Genomic DNA, 22,194 nt, shown 5'->3' with positions numbered 1-22,194 from the left:
GACATACTGCTTGTCATCAAAACTGAACGAGGGTTTTCGGGAGTGTGGAGAAGTAGGCTTTATATATAATTTTAGTTGACTTGAGATAGACTGTTGCAATGTCAAGATTTTTATATTAGAGGGATACTGGCTTAGGGGGAGTCTAGGAATGTTACCTCTATTTTTAAAATAATTTTATGTGAAAAATTCAATACAGAGAATACAGAAAGCCACAGTAATCATCCATCACTGCTATAGGATATTATGTACATGACTGTGTCACACTCCTTCTCAATAGTCATCACAGTTGGTTTCTTTACACCAACATCACCCCAAGCATGTAGGTCACGCCTCAAGTTATCAATGTTAAAACACCTAAAACATCATCAGGAAATACATATTTTTCAGCTCCATTATAATCTGCAACAACACCATCATACACGAGTGACTCCTTGTTGGCCCAAACATCATTACATGGCACATGACTGCATGTGTTGTAGGATGGATTATTATTGAACAAGTAAGATGGATAAAGTATGAGACATGAATGAACCTTGCAGGCGTTGTGTTAAGTGAAATAAGTCAGATACAAACAAATAATATATATGACTCCAATGAAACACCTAGGATACATAAATTCATAGAGACTGAGGGTGGGTTGGAGGGTCAGAGGGGGATAGAAATATTAGGGAGAGGATTACTGTGTAATAGCTTGGGTTGATAAAAAATGTTTTGGGAATGTATAGTAATGAAATATAACTAATATTTCTGAATGTCATGGTTTTAAAAAGGAGTTTTTGGTTCTGTTTTATTACAATTTCGGAAGTTAATAATAATATTCCAAAAGTCTCTCAATTGTATGTTTTAAGTGGGTGAAATGCATGGCGTGAGAATTGGATCTCAGTAAAGCCGCTCAAAATCAAATGAAGTTACTACTTTATAAAAATGAGGACATGGGGCTGGAGAGATGGCTCAGTGGTTAAGAGCACCGCCTGCTCTTCCAAAGGACCCAGGTTCAATTCCCAGCACCCACATGGCAGCTCACAACTGTCTGTAACTCCAAGATCTGCCACTTTCACACCAATGCACATAGATTAAAACTAAATAAAAATATTTAAAAATAAATAAAAAATATAAAAATAAGGACACAACACTAGATGGGTAGAGAAGTAGAGGATCTAGGAAAAGGCAAAACTAAGTATAATAATAAATACATAATCAAATAAGCCTTCCGAGCCGCTTTCATTACGTATCATCCCTCCGGAGCTGGGGTTCAGCTGCTTCGTGTCATGGCATGGCTAACAATGCTGAGCTTCGCCTGGGGGGGCTGCCCATCTCCACACCACAACTCCGGGTTCTTAAAGGCCCTGAGTCCTCCTCTCAATCCAGCATGGTTTGAATATAATGTGTGTTCGGTCAATGTTTGTCAGAGTCCCAAGTTATTAAGTGGCCCGTGTGGCAGGGGTGACCCACAGCTTGTTGACAGGAGCCACTCATGGTTCATGTTCTCAGTAGTCTGAACTCAAGTCTCCATGCACGGGCTACGCGTTACAGGCTGAACTGCATTCCCCACCCCCACCCCCACCCCCACCCCCCACCTCTATCCCCACCCCCAGTCCCCAGCCCTAGAGGCGAAGCTGTGTGACCACTTGGCTCTGTTAGTGCAAGTTTTAGTAATTCTAATAAATTTCTGCTTATTTTTTTCTGTGCCCCACCCAGTCCCTCCTGCCATCTTCCAAACTGAATTTGAGTTCCTATTCTTGGTGAACAAAAGTAAATATGCAAGGAAAATACAAAAAAAAAAAAAAAAAGATTCGGTACATTTGTGATCTCCCAGCCATGGTGCTGGAAGGACTGAAGAACACGCCTGCAGGCGGTCCAGTCACAAGCCATCCTCCTCCACCCTCTCGCGTTCTCCCAGCCTTGACACAAAGGCAGAGTCGATGGCGACCACCTACCCAGCTGCTCAGCACGCTGAAGCACAGCTGCGCCCTCACTCACCTCATACACAGCGAGGTCAATGCCTGCGTAAGGAATGATACCCAGTAAATTGGGAACGTAGCCTTTGTAAAAAGCCCCGACGCCTTCGTGCTTCAAAATCTTCTTGGCACAGCCGTATATTCCAGAGTACTGTCCAGTTTTGGCTACAGCTAGCCGGGTTTTCAAGACCTAGGTTCCGAAGAATGCAACACAATATCATTCGCATTTAACACTGAACAATTCAAAAGCATTCATTTCATAAAGCACGAAGCAAATCCCGTCTCTCGCGAGAATGTCCGTTCTGCTGATAGATTCTCCCTCGGTGGTACTTCTATTGAGAAGCTAAAATCAGAGCCAGGAAGGGCCAGTTAATAATGAGTCCGAAGGAGGGCTTTGCCAAAAAAAAAAAATAAAATAAATAAATGTGGACCAGACAATCCTTTGGATGTCATAATAAAATCGGTTGGCAAGAAAGGTGAAGAAAATGGTGGCACTGGGGACAATTGCAGTGTCTTCACCTTGAAGCACGGGATGGGAGGAGCAGAGGTGGGAAGGTGATGGTATTAGCTGAAATGAAGGCTGCGTGGAGGAATAGGAAAAAAAAAACTCCAGAGACTCAGGGGTAGCTCAGTCTACAAAGCACAAACACCAGGACTTGAGTTTGACCCACAAAACCAACCTGAGAAGCCAGGCATGGGAGTAGAGGTAAGACGGGCAGATGGACCTCTGGGCCAATCAACTATGTCATTGAGCTTGGGCCGTGTCAAAAACAAGGTATGAGTGACACCTGGGGTTGACCTCTGGTTTCCACAGACACGCACCCACACACACATGTGCACCCACACAAACACACACACGCACACATGCACACACACACATGTGCACCCACACAAACACACACACACATTGGTATGAGTATCACAAAGTTCAAGTTGAGGATATATTTTGTTTAGCTCTTATCAGTTATTGAAAAGCCTTAGTCATATCTGTAAAACTACCCACATCTACAGTGTTAGTTTTGCTCCAAAGTAGGAGTTGGCAAACCCTTTACAAAAATGCCCAGTAGTAAATACTTCAGCCTCTGCAAGCCTCAAGTGTGAGATCTGTTACACGGGCTTTGCTTTTCCTTTGCTTTCTTCCTGACTTTTTCAAGTGTAGCAATAGTTGAAGCTGTACACAACAGCCCTTGGGTGGTCCACAATCTGCTAGCCAGCCCGTGCTTTACAGGAATGATGTCTAGTTGGCATTACCGTCTCACAGCCAAAGCCTCAGCTTCCGTTACTGTGATTATGGCCCCAAAAGCTCTCTCGAGAGGAATGAGGCATAATCCCTGTCAGGACTGTGTCAGCCAGCCTTTGAGATGGCCTCTAAGGGCCCTGCCTCCAGGGATGTTCTGCTTGGCATGGTCACTCCCACATGGTACCAGTGTCAGTCTGTACAGTGGTACCTGTACAGCCAGCCAGGTACAGTGAAAGTGACAGCAGGCAATAGCTCTTATTGCTCGCAGTCTCTTTCTCTCTTCTCCCTCATAACAGCACTGACTATAAAGGAAGGAGGCTACCACGCTGTGAAGAGGCACAGACCATCTAGAAAGACTTTTTTAAGAGAATAATGCTTCTGCCAATGGCCAGCAAGGCCTGGCAGCAGCCACATGGGTGAGCCTGAAAGCAGACCCACCCCCACGTTAGCCTCTAGGTAACTGCAGCCCTGGCTGCAAAAGGCCTTGACAAAAGATGATGAAAAACCCAGAGCCAGAGAAACCCAGCCTCCCGAATCGCGAGCTGGCCAAGGCTTGTTTTAACCTGTTGAGTTTGGGCTAATTCAGTGCCTCTCTACAGCTGACCAATGCAAACACCACCAAGCAGTCAGACCACAGTGGTACTTGCCTCCATGGGATAAATAAAAGTCTGTGCAGTTGCTCCAGCCATGGAACCAGAGATAAACCTCTCGAAGGTACCTAATTTTTGTCCTTCCTCAGTAAGCAACTTCTTATACTGTTAAAAAAAAAAAAGAAGAAGAAGTTTTAAGATACATATTAATAGCTGCTGTAGGGTAACTGTGCCCCTCCCAGATTCCTATGTTAAACTATAACCTCCATTGTGATGGTATTAGGAGCCTTTGGAGACAATTATGGTTAGAGGAGGTTCTGAGGCCTCGGAAGAGAGTTAGCTAGCGTCCTTGTCAGAAGGTATGCCTGATAGCTTACACTCCCCCAAAACTATGGACCCAGGCCATCTGATGACAGAGCAAGAAGCCAGGAAGAGGGTCTCCACTGCTTAGCCCTTGATCTGCTCCTCCTTAAACTTGAGAGCTGTGGGAGGTAAATTTGTATTGTTTAAGCCATGCCTTCAGTGGTGAAAACCATATGAGACCCTAGGAATTGATTCACTTACAGTACGATGAGGAGCCTCAAGATGCACCCTCTACCCTAACAGTCCTAGCAGAGAAGTGGGGGCTGAAATGCTGACTGCGTCTCCTAGGCAGTGGGTTTTCCAATTACAGTACCACAGGGCTAGCAACAGAGCTCAATGGTAGAGCTCTTCGAATCATAAGGTACCCTAAGTTCAAATCCCAGCATCATTTAAAAAGGGGGGAGGGGAGTGGAAGGAAGGGAGTGAGCCCATTGGAGTAGCCAAAATAAGAAGCTGACAAGCAGTATCAAGTGTGCTGTGTGAGGGCTTTCAGACACACTGCGCTTCCTCATATTGAAATAACAGCATTATTTTTGAATATGTACCTTAGGCTCTGGCATTCTTATCAAAAAATTAGTCATAATTTGAATGCCTGACATTTGCATCAGGAAAATTTCTTTCCCCAGAGTGAACTCCACGTCAAGACTTAGGTCAGCTGCTTTCTGTTTCTCTATTTTCAAAGTCAAGAAAGGGCTACCGCTAGCCCTGGTCATTTCAAAGAAGTATGCTTCTCCAGGACAAACTCTCCAGAATTAACACTAAACATATTCAAATAAACTACAGTGTGGAGTTAAACTTTAAGGCCCATCCATATAGGTCATGATAAATAATAATAGAAGAAATGACAGAAAAAAATTTTAGAACTAAGTATAATTCCACTCACGCAAAGGGATTCACCTGAACAGTTTTAATTTCAGGAGTACTTTAGTAAAACTTAGATTAAGTGACCTGTGTCCACTAGGAACTCAAGATGAGTCACCTAAGATCCTGCTTTGAAGAGCTACTTAGACACGAGGTTGGGGAAAGCTTCCCTCTGTGGATGTTACTATGGCATCCAAAACCCCAGAATCCAGCTCTGTGGAATCACTGAGTTTATCTAATCCTAGCTTCCCGTAAGGACTTTCCCTGTGAAGTGTTAGGAATGGATCCCCAAAGCCCTGCCTGCGAATCTTAACTGGATCAGTTAGCTAACTCCTTTTGTTAATCGTTTTCACAGATGATAACAATTACCTGTTCATAAGCCCAGAACTTAACAGCTGTCTCAGGAGCGATTTTAATAACATTTGTGCCATTCCCTCTCCAAAGGGAACGGATTCCTCCTTCCTTTACCATCTGCCGAAAACCTCCAAATATATTCATTGATTTGGAACCATGAACCTAAAAATAAAAGCAAAGTGCCATGGGATACTTCTGCATATGGTTGATACAATTTCTAAAGTAGGTGTGAGCCGAACACAAACACTGGATTCTGAATGCTAAGACGGTGAGCGTCTCTGAGGGGCTGCCGCGTTCCGCTCATCACTGTAGCACATCAGCATCGGGAAAGAAAGGTGTTAGGGCTGCACAGGACATAGATGAAAGCAGTCCTGAATTTGGTACTTTCCTGGACCCCGCCCTCTGTACTTCCTCTCCTTGATTGATTTGAACCCGTATCTCTTCCTGGTGATAAACCAAGACCGTGAGGCTGCGTTTGGAGACTTTGGAAAACCCTTCAGATAATCCTAAATATCCTAACAGATCCGTTTTATTTTAAATAATAAGCTTCATGATGGCATATGGCAAAGGAAAAGACATGTGCCAACTCAAGCTTTCTCAAAGTCAGTTTACTACTGTATTAAAGAGGGGGGGAAAAAGGCACCTGCAAATTCCCTCCTGTTTTCTACAAAGCACTAGATCCCTAAACACATTTTGGGATTGGATACATTGTGAATGAAAGACAGCTTAAAATATTGTTAGAAATACTTTGTTCAAACAGTTTAAAAATAAAGACATGTTGACTGTGGGTATAACAAACACAGGTTTGTTTACACATTTGAAGGAACTGTGGAGCTGGCTCGGTGGTTAAGAGCACTGGCTGCTCTTCAGAGGACACAGGTTTGGTTCCCAGCATCCACAGATCACCTTGCATCCACTCAGCATCTTACAACCATCTGTAACTACAGCTCCAGGGGACCTGGCACAATCTTCTAGAAAATATGGGCGCCCCATGTATATGCACATACATACATACTGGAAAATCACCCAAATACATAAGATATAATAAAATAAAATAATTCTTAAGCAACTACGATGTTCTCCTAGGTTGTTCCAGTATGCCAGCGTTTATATAAGCTAAGCTTTAGAGCCATCCTTATTAGCAACTCTGCCCGTTGTGGAAATGGAAAAAACAAGAGCTCTCAGAGGTCAGGTGCAGGGTAAGAACCAAGGGCTCTGGAGGAGAAGCTACATCATGACTCGTCTACTCTTTCTCATAAAGCAAAGTTTCATTCTTCCAGCCGCAGTTTTTTTTTTATTAATTTATTCAGATTACAACTCAATTGTTATCCCATCGCTTGTATCCTCCCATTCTTCCCTCCCTCCCGCTTTCACCCTATTCCCCTACCTAGGTCTATGATCGAGGGGAACCTCCCACACACACACACACACTATATGGTCATACAACCTCAGTTTTATCATAGATAAAATGAAGGCAAACCACCTGTCTTACCGAGCTGCCATGAACATGAAGTGTTTTACCATCATGTGCACGAATGGATTTTCTTTCTCTTCTCTCCACATGGCCAGCCCAATGTCAATAAGTAGCCAAGTTTGTCTAGAAACCCAGGACTTTTCTGCTAACTTATCTCTACAATCACTTTTGAAATTACATTCTTGGTGCACACCTATAATCCAGCACTCTGGGAGACAGAGGCAGGGGGATCTCTGAGAGTTCGAGGACAGCCCGGTCTACAAAGTGATTCCAGGACAGCCAAGGCTACACAGAGAAACCCTGTCTCAAAAAAAAAAAAGAAAGAAAAGAAAGAAAAGAAAAAAGAAAGAAAGAAAAAAGAAAGGAAGAAAAGAAAAGAAGAAAGAAAGAAATTATATTTTTATCAGCAAGATTCTAGATTTGAGAAATCCTCTACTTTCTCACATCAAAATCAAAGAAAGTATAAGTGATTTAATGAGAACCCTATAATAGCAAGGAGGAGTTTCTTATTATTATTATTAAACTTTTAAAGTCACATTGCACACAAGTACTAACATTTACAGTGTAGTAGAACAGTGCCAAATACCTATGCATGTGCCTAATCTGAGGGTTAGTGACCTGAGACTACACTATTCTAAGGCACAAAGGACTGTGACAGATGTACAGGTAGACAAAGGCGCGGCGGCTCACCTGCATCATGACCTTGAGGCGATCCAAAGGCGCGGTGCTGGTTCTTGAGACGGCGCCGGCGACGCCTCCTGCCAGAAGCTGCCTCCACCACTGTCCTGATTTTTTCTCATCTTCTGTGAACTCATCCGGAATAGTTAAACTATCCCCTATGTCAATTCCCTGGTAAAATGGAAAGAGAGCCCACGGCTCTTCAGTCTCAAGAAGATAAGCCCAGAACTTTATTTTTGCGTCTGAGCTGTTACTGTTAGAAGGGAGAGTCTTCCTTGGGATTGACATTGAACCTAGCCGAGTGCACATGAGGAAGAGTCTTTTCACTCTGAGCACAATGCAGAATCAACCGCACAAGGCCTGGAAACAGCACAGAGCCAACAATCACAACTCTCTCCTTTTGTCGGATCTGGTGACTTTTATTAAAAGGGTAATATTTTACCACATTTAGTGAACCCTTGTCAGTCACTTTTCATGATGCTAGAAAGTCACACTGTCTTAGTTATGGCCCATTATACTCCATGCCTTGAAGTATATATTTAAATGTAAATATGTGAATTTTAAAATTAAATCACGCACATAAATAGTCCTATACTTATCTTCTATATAGTTTGAGAGCAGTTTTACCATTATATATTTGCAACTTAATTATCTAAATGATGTGATGGGTATCACTAGGTCACAGAACATTTTCTTAGCATGCTCCAGGCACTAGCACCACAAAAGAATCACCTTGACCTAAAACTTTATGGGCAAGAATGAAAGGTAATGAGCCACACTTTGGTAGTAATACTCTCTTCTTTCATTTGCTACCGAGAAAAATGGGTTCATCAAATGTTATCATCTATCCCCAAAGACGTAATATGAATTTGACGCAGTGTAAAATGTATACTCATAATTGATTTTATAATGCCCTGGGCAAGTGTAGGCATTGTTCCTAGTGACAGTGTGATGCCTGGGTGTTTTGAGTGGGAACCAAAGAATCTTCTCTCCAAGTACAGAGGACAAATCCACAAGTTGAAGGATGGGGGATGCTGCAGAAGGTCCCCCAAGGGCTTCAGGGAACAGACTGTACAACAGAATCTAATTTACACCAATATATCTTAGCAGAATGCTAATGAACCAATCACTGTTAAGATTTGTGAAGTATACACTGGAAGGAAATGCCAAGCATATGAGTCAAAATTATTCTCTAGCACCTTATGACGGCAATAAATCTAGGCAGCCTGAAAAGGCAGAATTTCAGGAGGAACCCGAGGCCATATCATCTTTAGCGATCGGGAAGTGCAGGGGTGATTTGGGTAATGCATGCCCTCTGACTACCAGACTTCTCTCTCTGGCAGAAGCTCTGGGTGCCAGTGACACCCGGACAGCTTATTCATCAAGAGGGGACTTCTTCCAAGTTTGGAGAAAAGCTGTAGTTATGCCACCTTGGGAGCTTGAAAGATACTCTATAAATCTATGCCTGATGGAATAAACAGAATTCTAGTAATTAAATATATCCTGGGACCCTCTTGGGGCTTGGCCGACCGACCTTCCAGGGTGTTACGGTGCTCTTGGGTGGTAACGGTTGCCAAGCAGAGACCCATGAAGAACAGGTGACTCTGAAGACTGACAGCTTGATCAAACTTCAGTGATGTGGAAAGGTGGCAACGTTGCAAGTCTCGAGCCAACCTACCCTAACCATCTTTATCCCCTTAACGTGTGTTTATTGCCCACCTCTGTGTGTGACCTCACATCCTTGTGACTATTAGGTAAAACCATTGGAAGATATGAATGAACCCCTAGATTCCACCAACCCGAGGGCTAAGACCGCCATCACACAGCATCCAAAGCAGAAACTCTGCTATAAGCCGTCTAGCTGATGTTTCCACCAATGTATTTGAAAAGTGTCTTGATTTACGATTTTCTCTGCTCTATTACTATAAAAACCTCATGGAGTTTTTATTTCCATGTTAGAACACTGAATCTGGGGTAACCTGGATCCACGTTTCCCATGCCAGACCCTCATTTAGGTACGGAATAAATTATCTCTCATCTCCTTTGAGGCAACAGCTGTGTTTCCTGCATCATTACTATGCCTGTGGCACTTACAGTAGAGTGTTTCCAGAAGCGGATAATTTCCTCAATGTCTGTCACAGGGTTAAATAAGAAGTAATCCCTCCATTCATTCCAGTCCACGGTCATTGTCCCATCAGAGTCGATGCTGAAAGGTTTAACCAGATGATTAAAGAACAAGATAAACGCATGGACAGACCTAACATTACCGCCCATTTTACAGAATGAAGAATTGCTTTCCAACGTAATATTCTTATTGAATTTTTAAAACCCCCCCTTGGCAGGTTTAAAAGGTTCAGCAACAGAGCAGTCGGTTAGCAGTCGTGAAGCGCTGGATTCCATCCTCAAGAAAAATACATCACTCAAAATTATATGTTGCTGGAAATAGAACCCTGCATGTTATACCTTTACAGTCACTTTCACTATTTGGAGAAAACTGGATCCAAAAATTACAGACAGAGCCCACTACAGATTGCCTTTAGCATTCTGTTGAACTCAGAGTCACTAAGCTAAAAAATACAAAAACTGAACAATAAAATATTGAGAGGTTCAAATGAATGAGTTCAGGGTCCTCCCCACCCCGTCCCCCGTCAGCTAGGAAATTATTTGTTAATGCCTTAAGCTTGCAACATTTGGATGTGATTTTGAAATAGATTCAAAATATACTATCAATTTTCTTCTCCGATTTTTATCAATATAAGAAAATTAGCACGCTGAGCATGGTGACACAGACCTTTAATCCCATCATTTGGAAGGAAGAAACAGGCATATCTCTGAGTTCGAGGCCAGCCTGGTCTACAGAGTGAGTTCCAGGACAGACAGTGCTACACAAAGAAACCCTGTCTCAAAAAACCAAAAGTTGATAGATGATAAGTAGGTAGGTAGATAGATAGATAGATAGATAGATAGATAGATAGATAGATAGACAGACAGACAGATAGATATGTGGTAGAGACATAGAAAAAAGAAAGAAAACTAGCAATGACTCTAAAACAACAAATTGTTAATGTCTGATGTTTGAGTTTTAAGAAATCTTGATATCTCATTTTGAATTCTAAACTTATCATGTTGTCATCTTACAGGTATTAGTTGTAACACAAACTCTGAGGGGCTTTGTTTTGTTTTGTTTTACAAACTTCTTGACAGAAAGCCCATTCTATGAGATTTTCCTAAGACCAATGCAAAATCATATGAGGTTGGACTGCACCATTCAGTACACATAGCTGCTAAAGCAGCAGGCACAGGAGCTCTGGTAGGTATTGACTTAATGTCTCTGGGGAAATGTTTTGGTGTTTTCTCACATTTTATTCTATAATTTATATGACAGTGACACATTCGGTGGCATACAAATAAGATGCAATTTTCAGATACTTATTATTATGCCTCCAAAACCGTTTTCTGCTTTGGGGTGCTTATGTGTCATTATACTTCAGCTTTTACTTGTCCCAGTGCAAAGGTATCAACTCTCCACGCCTGCTGAGCATCCCACTCACCACTTGTGTTTAAAATGTGTTGTGGGTTGCAGTAGTGGCAGCCCTGACTTCATCGGTGTTTTCTGGTTCAGTGCAGTGATTTAGCACCTAGCCCCAACTTCTCTTCCATGAGCATGCTCTAATAGCCAGTGTCACCTTACAAACACCCTCAACTTCAGTGTTCTCCAGTCAAAGTACCCTTAAAGTTTCCACCCTGCCCCATGTGGGTGGTTTGCTATGCAGCACAGACGCTGACGGGTAACGCACTTGGATCTTCTGTAGAGCTCAGGGTTGGGATTTGCTTTATTCCTAATGCTGTCAAAGGAACTACAAGGAAACAATTTCTGGACTTAATCAAGAGGCGGAAAACCCACATTCTGACAATCTAAGGGTTTATCGATCGTCGCCTTTTCAAAGAACTAACTCTTTGTTTCGTTATGATGCAAAAATCCTCAATAAAATATCTGCATGTAAACAGAAGACAATAACACATTTAAAAGATCATGAACTGTGACCAAGTTAGTTTTATTCCAAGGATGTAAGAAACAGGGGATCTACAGAGGTGGCTCGGGAGTTAAAGGCATTGGCTGTTCTTCCAGAGGACCTGGGTTCAATCCAGCGCCTACACGGCAGCTCACAATTGTCTGTGATTGCAGAACACCCTGTTCTCACTTTCATGGGTACTGCATGCACATGATACACACACACCACACACACACACACACACACACACACACACACGCACACGCACACGCACACGCACACGCACACACACACACACACACACCACACACACACACCACACACATACACCATACACACAAACACCACACACACACACACACACACACGCACACACACACACAACACACACACACACAACATACACACACACAACACACACACACACACAACACACACACACACACACACACACACACACACTAGCAAAACACCCATGCGCACAAAATAAACTTTAAAAGATGGTTCAACATACACAAGCCAATAAAGTAATAGTAGAACCAAGGGCAGAAATCACATGATCATCTCACTAGATGCAGGAAAACCCTTTGACAAAGTTTTCCATCTCTCTATAATACGAGTCCTGAAAAAAGGGAGGAACAGAACAAGTATATCTCAACATAATAAAAGCTACATGTAGCCGGGTACACGCCTGTAATCCCAGCACTCAGGAGGCAGAGGCAGGTGGGTCTCTGTGAGTTCCAGGCCAGCCTGGTCTCCAAACTGAGTCCAGGATAGCCATGTCTGCACAAAGAAATCCTGTCTCAAAAAAACAAAACAAACAAGCAAACAAAAACTATAGACAACTTTATACAGAACAGGGTAAAATGAAAGAATTGCCTCTAAAATCAGGAACAGGCTAAGGTGTTCAGTATTTCCACTATTATTTAGTACAGTGTCTGAAGCATTAGCAAGAGTAATAAGGCAAAGAAATCAAAGAGATACAGCTAAGAAGGGAAAAAATCAAATTACCCTTATTTTCAGATAATATGATCCTATACTTAAAAGACCCTAAAGATTCTTTCAGAAAACTCTTAGATCTGATGACACTTTCAGTAGAGTAGTGGGGTATACAATTGGCATATAGAAACCTTTAGCTTTTCTATATACCAATAATAAACACAATGAAAAGGAAAACAAACATTTTCAACAGTTGTAATAATAATAATAATAGTAAACACTAGAACAAACCTAACCAAGAAAGTGAAAAATCTCCTTAGCAAACATTTTATATGTAAAATACTGAAGAAAGAACTGGAAGAAGTCACTAAAAGACAGAAAGAGCTCTTGGGCCAGGGATTAGAATTATTGCTGTTCAAATCACTGTCTTATTAGAAATAATGTACAGCTTAATCCCTAGTAAAAGCCTAAGGTCATTCCTCACAGAACTTGGAGAAACAATCTTAAAATTACTAGGAAAGCACAAAAGATCCCAAATAGCTAAACCAGTTCTGAGCAGAAACAGTAATGCTAAGGCTGCCTCCATACCCTGGTTTTAATTTATGCTACAAGGCCACAGCAAACGAAGGCTGCACAACAGCAGTAGCATAGCACCAACCCAAAACCAGACCCTCAGACGACAAGATTAGAACCAACCACCAGAAATAAGCTCACTCGGCCACAGACACCTGACTCATCTCAAAAGGTAGCCTCTTCACCAAAAGAAATAAATGAGAAAGAAAAAAAATGTAAGTAAACACCAAGGACAAACCACAAACAATCTAATCAATAAGTGGCAGGTGAGTTGGACAGTTCTTGAGAGAAGATGTACAAATGGGCAATAAATATATTAAAAAATGTCCAACTATCCTCAGCTCTCAGAGAAATGAAAATTAAAAATGCTTTGATATGCCACCTTACACTGTTCAAGACGCAGGGGTGCCAGAGGGAAGGGAAGCCTTGCACTATTGCTGAGAGTGTAAACTAGGCAGCCACTATGGAAATCAGTATGGAGACTGCTCAAAGAGCCAAAGATAGATCTGACATGTGATCCCACTCTTCTACTTCTGGAAATGCACCCCAAGAACCCTAAGTCAACACACCTCGGAGGTACTTTCTCATCTGTGTCTATTGCTGTACCACTCACAATAATAGCCGAGTCAGCCTAGATGACATCAACACAGGAACACACACACACACACACACACACACACACACACACACACACACACACACACACACATACACTCATGCACACACCAGAGAATTAAGCGCTATAAAGAAGAAAGAAGTTATGTCATTTGTAGGAAAATGGATGAAACCAGAGGTGATCATGATAAGAAATAAGCCAGGCTCAGAAAAACAAATATTACACATTTTCTCTCATGCAGAATCAAGGCATGTGTGTGTGTGTGTCTGTCTGCCTGTCTGTGTGTGTGTGTGTGTGTGTGTGTGTGTGTGTGTGTGTGTGTGTTTAATGTAAGTAGAAGAGCCACTACGAGGGTGAAGGAGGCCAGCAGAAGGCAAACGGATGGAAGCGTATGATGGAGGAGTGAACGTGACTGAGGTACTTTGTAGGAAAATATCAGGGTGAACCTCAGTTCCTCAGAGTTGACTGTGCTAGCACTGTTTTTAGAACAAAGAAGACACCAAACTGATTTAAAATGTAATATCCAGGGGTGGGAGAGAAAGTTCAGAGATTAAAAGCACCAAGTACTTTTCGAGGGGACCTGAGTCCAGATCCCAACACACACATGGTGACTCACAACCATCTGTAATTCCAATTCCAAGAGACCCGACACCTCTTCTGTACTCAACAGGCACCAGGCATGCAAGTGATGGATGGACGTATATGCATACAAAACACCCATTACCCATAATATAAACCAAATCAAATAAACGTTTAAAGTAACACCAAACCCTAAACTCCTATCTCTAGACATAAGACTTACAGCTGTCCAGTGCCCCTGAGGCCTTGCTACAACCAACTAGGCCAGCTCTAGCATCCGTCTCCTATCCCTGCACCACAGATAATATGTGTTTACATACACATAAAAGGGAATGAAGGAAGGAAAGACAGCAGGCAGGCGTGCTGAGGTATGCTGAGGTGCAGGGGATATTTTAAATTGGCACTTAGAAACCAGCATCAAAGACAAGATATTAAAGTAAAAGTCAAAAGTGGTCTGTCCGTCTGATGGAGGGCTTACCTTTGAAGAATCAACTTTGCTTGCTTTTCAGAAATTTGTAAGCCTAGCATCTGGAGAGACTGGACAACTTCCGAAGGCTCAATTTTCCCTTCAAACAATGAAAACAGCATAAGGTCAGGCCCAGAATCTTTCTGAATTTAAAGTGAATTAAGCATTTAGGTAAGCCAGTGGTTTGCTTAAACACATATTGCAGCATCAATACTTAATTTTTTTTTTTTTTACAAATACAGATTTCATTTGATTCAGTAACCATAAAGCATAGTTGATAAATAGTGCTGTTCCTCCAGACAGAAGGCCCAAAGCTCTCATGGCCTTGCTAAGTGATGAGATTAAGACACAACAGGAGAGAGAGCTGATTTTTCTAATTAGGAACCACTCATTAAAAAGCACATGGAAATGAGTATTTGCTCTGCATGGAGTCCCATGTGACCAGGTGAAAGAGAAAAAAAAAAGAAAGAAAGAAGGAGGAGGAGGAGAAGAAGAAGAAGAAATTGAGCCGAAGAGAAGAGAATCCCATGAGAAATCTGGCAGTAAAAATAGACACTAAGGACAAAAAGACAATGGAAGAGAGAAAAAATAATGCAAGAAAAATCTGAACATTGTAGTTGGAACAAATGAGGGGGAAGGGAAGGAGAGAAAACAGGATGCATGCCATAAACGCAAGCACCCGCTCTTGCCTCACATGGCTCACATACTCAATGATCATGAGGTCCTGACAGATGAACAGGGATGAAACCACTCAAAGTGAGGGTGCCGTTGCCACGGAGGTGTGGACCAACACCAACACAAAGGTCAAGGGGAAGGGAAGGCAGCCTCTGAAAGTAGGGTGTAAAGAAACGACAGGGTGGTGTGAGGATCAACCCAGAGACAGGGAAATAACAGGGAAATCTGGAGAATGTGGGGGCAGAGGAGGCGTTATCTTCAGCAGTGAAGCACTTTAGAACCATCCCAGCATGCTCCTGTGCTGGGACTTAGCAGTCCACTCTTGGTGCACGCAGCAGCCATATTCTGTAAAGTTTCTGCAGACACTGAATTAAGCAACCAGAAAGCCACTGATCCTGCAGGGAATTCAGGTCCAGGCTCCTGCAAGCCTCTACCATGGCATTTTCATCAAATGGCCTACTATCTCATGTTCTGTTGGGACACTTCACAACAGTGCATTGTTGATTCACTAACATTGAACTCTTGTCAAAACTTTCCTAAGGAATCTGCATTTCTGAGTGGCACACACCATGACTTTCTCAGACTTGGAGATACCAGCACTGTGTATGGGGGAACATCTTATAAAGTAAAATTGTCCATCAAAAGATGTACAAAGATGCAAAATGCACCAAACCAAAAAAAAAAAAAAAAAAAAAAAAGACTCTTGCTTACAGTCTGAGCACTAAATTAAAGCAGAATGTCACTTTATCTTTTAAGAATAAAGAATGGCCAGGCGTGGTGGCGCACGCCTTTAATCCCAGTACTCGGGAGGCAGAGGCAGGCGGATCGCTGTGAGTTCGAGGCCAGCCTAGTCTACAAAGTGAGTCCAGAACAGTCAAGGCTACACAGAGAGACCTTGCCTAAAAAAAAAACAAAAAAGATAAATAAATAAATAATAAAGAATGGCACTTTATCCTTACTATGCCTCAACTAGGAATGTCTATGTTTGGCTATTCAAAACCTGTACTCTTCTGTGAAAGGCCACGGATATCTGAAGTACACATCTTGGGATAACTCCTGGGGTTAAATTTTAGCAAGTAGTAATATTCACCAGTACAAAGTCCACAAGCGACGAGCAAATAAGCTATAAATGTTGAAGTTGAAGAATTCTGATGAAAATAGGAACCTATAATGATGTTGTTTCAAAATATATATGAGGTAATAAGTGAAGGGGAACTGTCTACAGTTACTAAAAATGTATTGTTAAAATTTCACCTCTATTACCTGTGGCTCATTTACAGTTTCCTGGGGTGGACAATGATGCGCACACCATCTATGTACCGCATGGCTGAGCACTAGTCATGGAGCAGGGGGTCCCGAGATTGTCCCACTTTCCAGATATTAACTGGACACAGACAACACTGTCTCTGCAGCTGAGCTGTAGAGGAGTGTCCAGGTTGGGGTGAAAGTTTGCATGGAGGAAGGAAAGTTAATTTTGAAAACTGAGTTTTGCCTGAGAATTGGATTCAGGCTCGACTTGAGGGCAAATAATGCGAAGTTTACCGGAGCTCAGAGCTCCACCTCCACCACGCGCTCAGCTCTTTGCCCTTATGAACCATCAACACAACCATCTCAAAGGTTTGGTTATTTGGAGGAATTTGATTTTTTAAGTTAGTGTTCAGTCTCAATCAGTAGCTAGTACACTATAACCATAAATTCAAAGAAAGCCTGTTGACTTCCTGTTTAAATAAAGTTTTATTCGAATGTAGCCAAATAATTTGCCTACATACTTTTTTTGGTTGAAATATAGCCACAACTCAGGCTATGTAGCCCAAACATGAAAATATTTACCAGCTGGATTTTTACTAAAAATTTGCAAACCAACTCTTGAAAAGAACACTATTTTTTTTTTCAATCTATTGACCAACTTCTTTCTTGAATAGCCAGTCTGTGAATGAGTGACTCTGGCCACTCACTAAGTCAGAAAAGGGGTAGAGCTGTATAATCCTCATCAGTCATTCCCCCAACAGCAGATGCCTCTGGACACGGGGTCTAGTGCTTTATCCTTCCATGGCTTTACTGTTTTTCTGCCTACTTAACTGGGACTCATGCTATCCCAGCCAGAAGATACAGACTATTATTGTCACTTTAAGGATTAGAGACTATCTTTCCTAAATTAATCCTTCAGAAAGATTATCAAGTATAAGATATGAAGTTTTTCGGTTTTACGATATACAACAGTCATGCCCATATATGGAAACAATAAATACCTCTTATTGGAAGGACAAGTAAAAAATAATTATTTTTTAAACCACAACTATAAGTACAATCAGCATAATCTCAATAGTTAACATTTTATGGCAATTTTTAATTCAGTAGACAAAGCTATCTATAATTTCATCACTGAAAATATGGACTCTTAAGGCTCCATGTGTCTGTGGTTAAGAGCATTGAGTTCTCTCACAGAGAAATACAACTAAAAGTAAAATAAAATCTTAAAAAAAAAGTAAATGAATATGGATATGGGGCTGGAGAGATGGCTCCGTGGATAAGAGCACTGGTTGCTCTTCTAGAGGTCCTGGGTTCAACTCCCAGCACCCACAAAGCAGCTTCCTGTCTGTAACTCCATTTCCAGGGATCTGATACCCTCACACAGAAATACATGCACAAAACACCAATGCACATGGGGAAAAAGTGGGTATGCTAGCCCATGCTTGTAGTCCCAGCACTCAGGAGCTGCAAACAGGAGGACCAAAAGATCTTCTCCAGCAACATGGCAAGTAAGAGCCATCCTGGGCAAAAGGAGACCCTCTAAACCATAAAATAAAATAATAACTATTTTAAAATGGATAAAATATGAACTCTCATTCACATAAATAAAATAAGTATAAAAAACAGAAATAGCAATCAGCTAGAAAGATTAACTATGTATTATCTTAGACTTGGAAGCATAAAGATAGCTTTTCATGAGAACTGATAATAGGACACACCGTCATTATTCTTGTCCAAACTCTTAAATGCTAATTTCATTTTCTTCTCGTGGTCTTTCAGGTATTTCATAAATTCTTCAAAATCCAGCTTCCCATCTTTGTTGACATCACCAGTAGTAAAAATTTTCTACAGAAAAAGAAAAAAAAACAATTAGAAATTTTTATTGTTAGCATGGGCTGGGGCACGGAACTAATTGTGTGTAGGCCTCAACCAGACTGGCTGCTTTTCTTTCAGACTAAACTACTACCACAGTTTGGGCCGAATGTATTCCCATGCATTCTGGCATAGTCCTGCAGCCTTTCCTGTGGCTAAGCAAAGATTCCCAGAGTTTCACAAGCAGTGGATGGTGCCAACTGAACACTTAGAGAAATAAAGACGAAAACAGGGCTCGTTTCTTGTGAGCATGCTGCCATCTTCATCTAAGTTCTGCTGCAGATGCAAAGATGGGCAGAGCAAGGGAGCTTTGTGGTGGAAAAGGGGTGGGGCACAGGCTGGCTGGCCAGGAACAGAGAATCCGGTATGATTTTATGGCGAGGCAGAGCTGGCTTTAATGAATCCGAAATTGAAAGTGGAGACAAAAACTAGGAGAGCTATCGGGGTAAATACAAGGAGTCTTGATTAATCAAGGCCGGGCCACTTGGGGAGGGGATTTTTTTGCAAGAGAAAGAGTGTAACATTGTAGCTTGTCATAGAAGCATCAACCATCTTCCTCTAAGCCTGCGACTTGTAAGGACTAGGCTTTCTGGCTGTAGGTACCAAGTCAATGTCTATTTTTATTTATGGTCTGATCATTGTCTGTTTGAATACCCAGTCTCTCCTATTTATGGAATAACATAGCAAAATTTTCGCTTAAGACATCTTTTTCATAATAAAAAGTTATCTTCTGTACCTCACACTATACAATGTAAATTTCTATTTTAAAAAAACTAATTGAATTCTCATATGAACTCAATTATGAACGAAATTTCTGCTACAGATATATGAGAACCCACACATCAGAACTGTTTTACGTGAGGAAAAAACCCAAGAGTTCTTATAGCCCATACCATGTGCAGAGCCCTGGAGATTGACTCCCCCTTGGTTTTGGTAAGTGAGCCCTCATCCATAATCAGTGGGTATGTAAAGCCTCATACCTTTTGCCAGAAAGATTTATAAGAAAATTAAAATGTTATAAAGGAACTTGAACTGTCTATGGCAAAAATCCAGGATTCCTTCCAACAGGCCAACTAGTGTCAAAGAATCAAATACACACTGTATTTTGAAAGAAAAGGGACCAGGATCCCAACATCCACCTCCATATGGAAGATTTCCAACTCTGCAAATTCCTACCTCTCAGGAGTTCCACCACCACGTCCCAATAGACCAACCGGCGGAGTGCCAAGCCATTAAAAGGAACACCTCTGAGAAGCATTTCTTCCAACCACAGCAAAAGACAAAGAACCCGCAATGCAGTCTTGGCATAAGGAATCAGCTTTAAAGACAGCTGGTCAACAAACAGGTGGAAGCTTAAAATAAAGACTCCAAACGTCTACACAGCTAATAGGGTAAGGATGGCGCTTACTAACGGTACCCTCTTAAAAGCACAAACAAAACGCAATCGATCCCAACTACCACTGAGCCCACAGACACCGCCGAAGGAAATGGTCCAGTCTTCTAAACGCACATCTTGGGCCCACACGCTGTGGAGGTTTGAAGGAGAACGGGCCCCACGGGCTCATATATTTGAAAGCTTGGTACCACGGTTTGTTTGAGAAGGATTAGGAGATGTGGCCATCTTGGAGGTGTGTCACTGAGAGTGGGGCTTTGAGGTTTCAAAAGCTCAGGCAACTTCCAAAGCAGAAAACTCTAGCCAACAGCAAAAACAATCGGAAGTCGGACGTTTAATTATAGCCACAAAGAAAGGTGAGAAATATTCTCGAGGATATTAGTTGTGAGGAAGACCTTGAGCTTCTAATCTTCTTGCCTCCACATCCTCCGTGCTGGGATTAGAGGGAGAGAGGCCAAAGGCAAAGCACCGGCAGGAGTTTACTGCGCCCCAAGGAGAGAGCGCTAACTCTAAAGGTTCTGGGAACGCAGGGGGCTCAGCTCGTGCAGGGCCACAGGAACCAGGGAGAGAGGGGTTCAGCCCACATGTCAGCAGGATTAACAGGAGCCAAGACAGAGCCAGCCACGCCCCGCTCCCCCAGCTTCCCGCCATCTAAAAGGGGGGGTTGGGTTTTGTCTTGTCTTTGTTTTGAAAAAATGTGAGCGTAGAGCGGCACTGGGCTACTTCTCTGTAATCTGCTTACAGTAGTAGAGGTCTTCGGACCACTTTTGGAAGATTTTGTGCCTTGTTACTGTTTTCTCCTGTGGTGCTGGGGAAGGAATGTGTTAAAACATCGATGTGCTTCAGGCCGGGTCTAAGCCAACCATTTTTAGTCAAAAGGCAGGTTGCGCCTGCCCAGAAATGCCTTTTTTTTTCTGGGTGATGCTCACAGAGTGGCTGTCATAAAAAAAATAGCCCGTGTGGACGTTTTCTCTTCTGTGTTCCCTCCATCTCCACCTCCCACCTCGGTTTTGCTTGTTGTTGTTGTTGTTTATTTGTTTCTTTGTTTTGGTGGTGGTTGTTTGTTTGTTTGATATCTTTTCTTTTCACCCAATATCTATTGCTCTGAGGGCAAAATGCTCACTCCGGGCACCTGTTGAGAGGCATCTAGAAGAGAATCCCCAAATGACCGGAAGTTAAGACAGCTGGACTCCAATAAGAAGGCAGGAAATACTAGTATTAGTATCTGCTGGGTTTTTTAATTCTCACCCTCCAGTGCCATGGGGACTCCTGAACCCCCTATTCATGTATGTGTGGCCCCTCATCTTGCTCCTGTGAAAGTATGTAAGTGCAATTTCTCAACAACAACAAAAAAAACTTCCTGCTTTTATATAGCTTACTTTTCAAACTGAATACATTTATGGTGGTGGCACACACCTTTAATCCCAGCACTTGGGAGGCAGAGGCAGGTGGATCTCCCTGAGTTCAAGACCAGCCTGGTCTACAAAGTGAGTTCCAGGACAACCAAGGCTAAGACAGAGAAACCCTGTCTTGAAACCTCCCTCTCAAAAAAAATGAAAAAGAAAAGTTGAATACTGCCCAGTGAGACGGCACACACTAACAGCTGAGGCTCAACGAGAAGGATCCTGAGTGCTAGGCCAACCTGCACTAAAGCACAGTGAGACCTTTACTCAAAAGCAAATGAACAACTATTTTAATTGGCTATTAAAATCCAAAGGGAAATTTTAATTCGGCCATTCTCTGTTGGCTTTGGCTGTACACCTCTCATCACACTGAGTGCTGAGAGCAGGACAAAGACCATCACATATCCTAGACAGACCTCATCAAGGAGGAGGTTGCACCACAGCCCGACTAGGTACTGCTGTCAACTGCGCAACAGACACTTTCCCAAGAGCTGTTGAGCCAGGGGTTAACATGTTAAGACTGTTTCACAAAATGTTTTGTGCCCAATCATGAGTGAATTATACCTCAAGAGAGTGTTTTTATTTTGATGTAGATGTTTTTATTTTGTGTGAATGAGTGTGTTGCCTGCAGGTTACTTATGTGCATGTCAGCCATGGTGTGCTGGAGGGGACCAGTAAAGGGCACCAGGGCACCTGGAACTGGTGTTACAGATGGTTGTAAGCCATGGTGGTATGAGGAACAGGGGACAGTGTTTTGTCACTATTCATTTCCCATAAATTTCTAATCTTTTCCACATTTAATGTCATGGTATTCTGTTCTGCCCTCACCCATCTCTCCTTCTGCATCTTCTCTCTGGCTTTTTGTTTTGTTTTTAAGTCAAAAGCTATACTAGAAA

At 42.2% G+C, this 22,194-nt stretch overlaps 1 protein-coding gene across 1 annotated transcript in view; it reads right to left on the bottom strand.

The window, feature by feature from the left end:
• LOC311583757 (mitochondrial adenyl nucleotide antiporter SLC25A24) overlaps positions 1 to 22,194 on the bottom strand; it is a 35,683-nt gene that overhangs the window by 5,744 nt on the left and 7,745 nt on the right. The window contains exons 2-8 of the mRNA XM_084757598.1: positions 18,349 to 18,475; positions 14,717 to 14,804; positions 9,613 to 9,724; positions 7,531 to 7,689; positions 5,382 to 5,528; positions 3,846 to 3,953; positions 1,981 to 2,148 (exon numbers count right to left, since the gene is read on the bottom strand). Of these exons, the coding sequence (XP_084613724.1) occupies positions 1,981 to 2,148; positions 3,846 to 3,953; positions 5,382 to 5,528; positions 7,531 to 7,689; positions 9,613 to 9,724; positions 14,717 to 14,804; positions 18,349 to 18,475 (909 nt within the window). The remainder of the gene's footprint in view (positions 1 to 1,980; positions 2,149 to 3,845; positions 3,954 to 5,381; positions 5,529 to 7,530; positions 7,690 to 9,612; positions 9,725 to 14,716; positions 14,805 to 18,348; positions 18,476 to 22,194) is intronic.

The sequence above is a fragment of the Acomys minous genome, assembly GCF_964271855.1.
Source record: "Acomys minous genome assembly, chromosome: 14".
Classification (NCBI taxonomy): domain Eukaryota; kingdom Metazoa; phylum Chordata; class Mammalia; order Rodentia; family Muridae; genus Acomys; species Acomys minous.
Note: the sequence above shows the minus strand (reverse complement) of the source record. Positions and strands in the feature narration are given on the sequence as shown.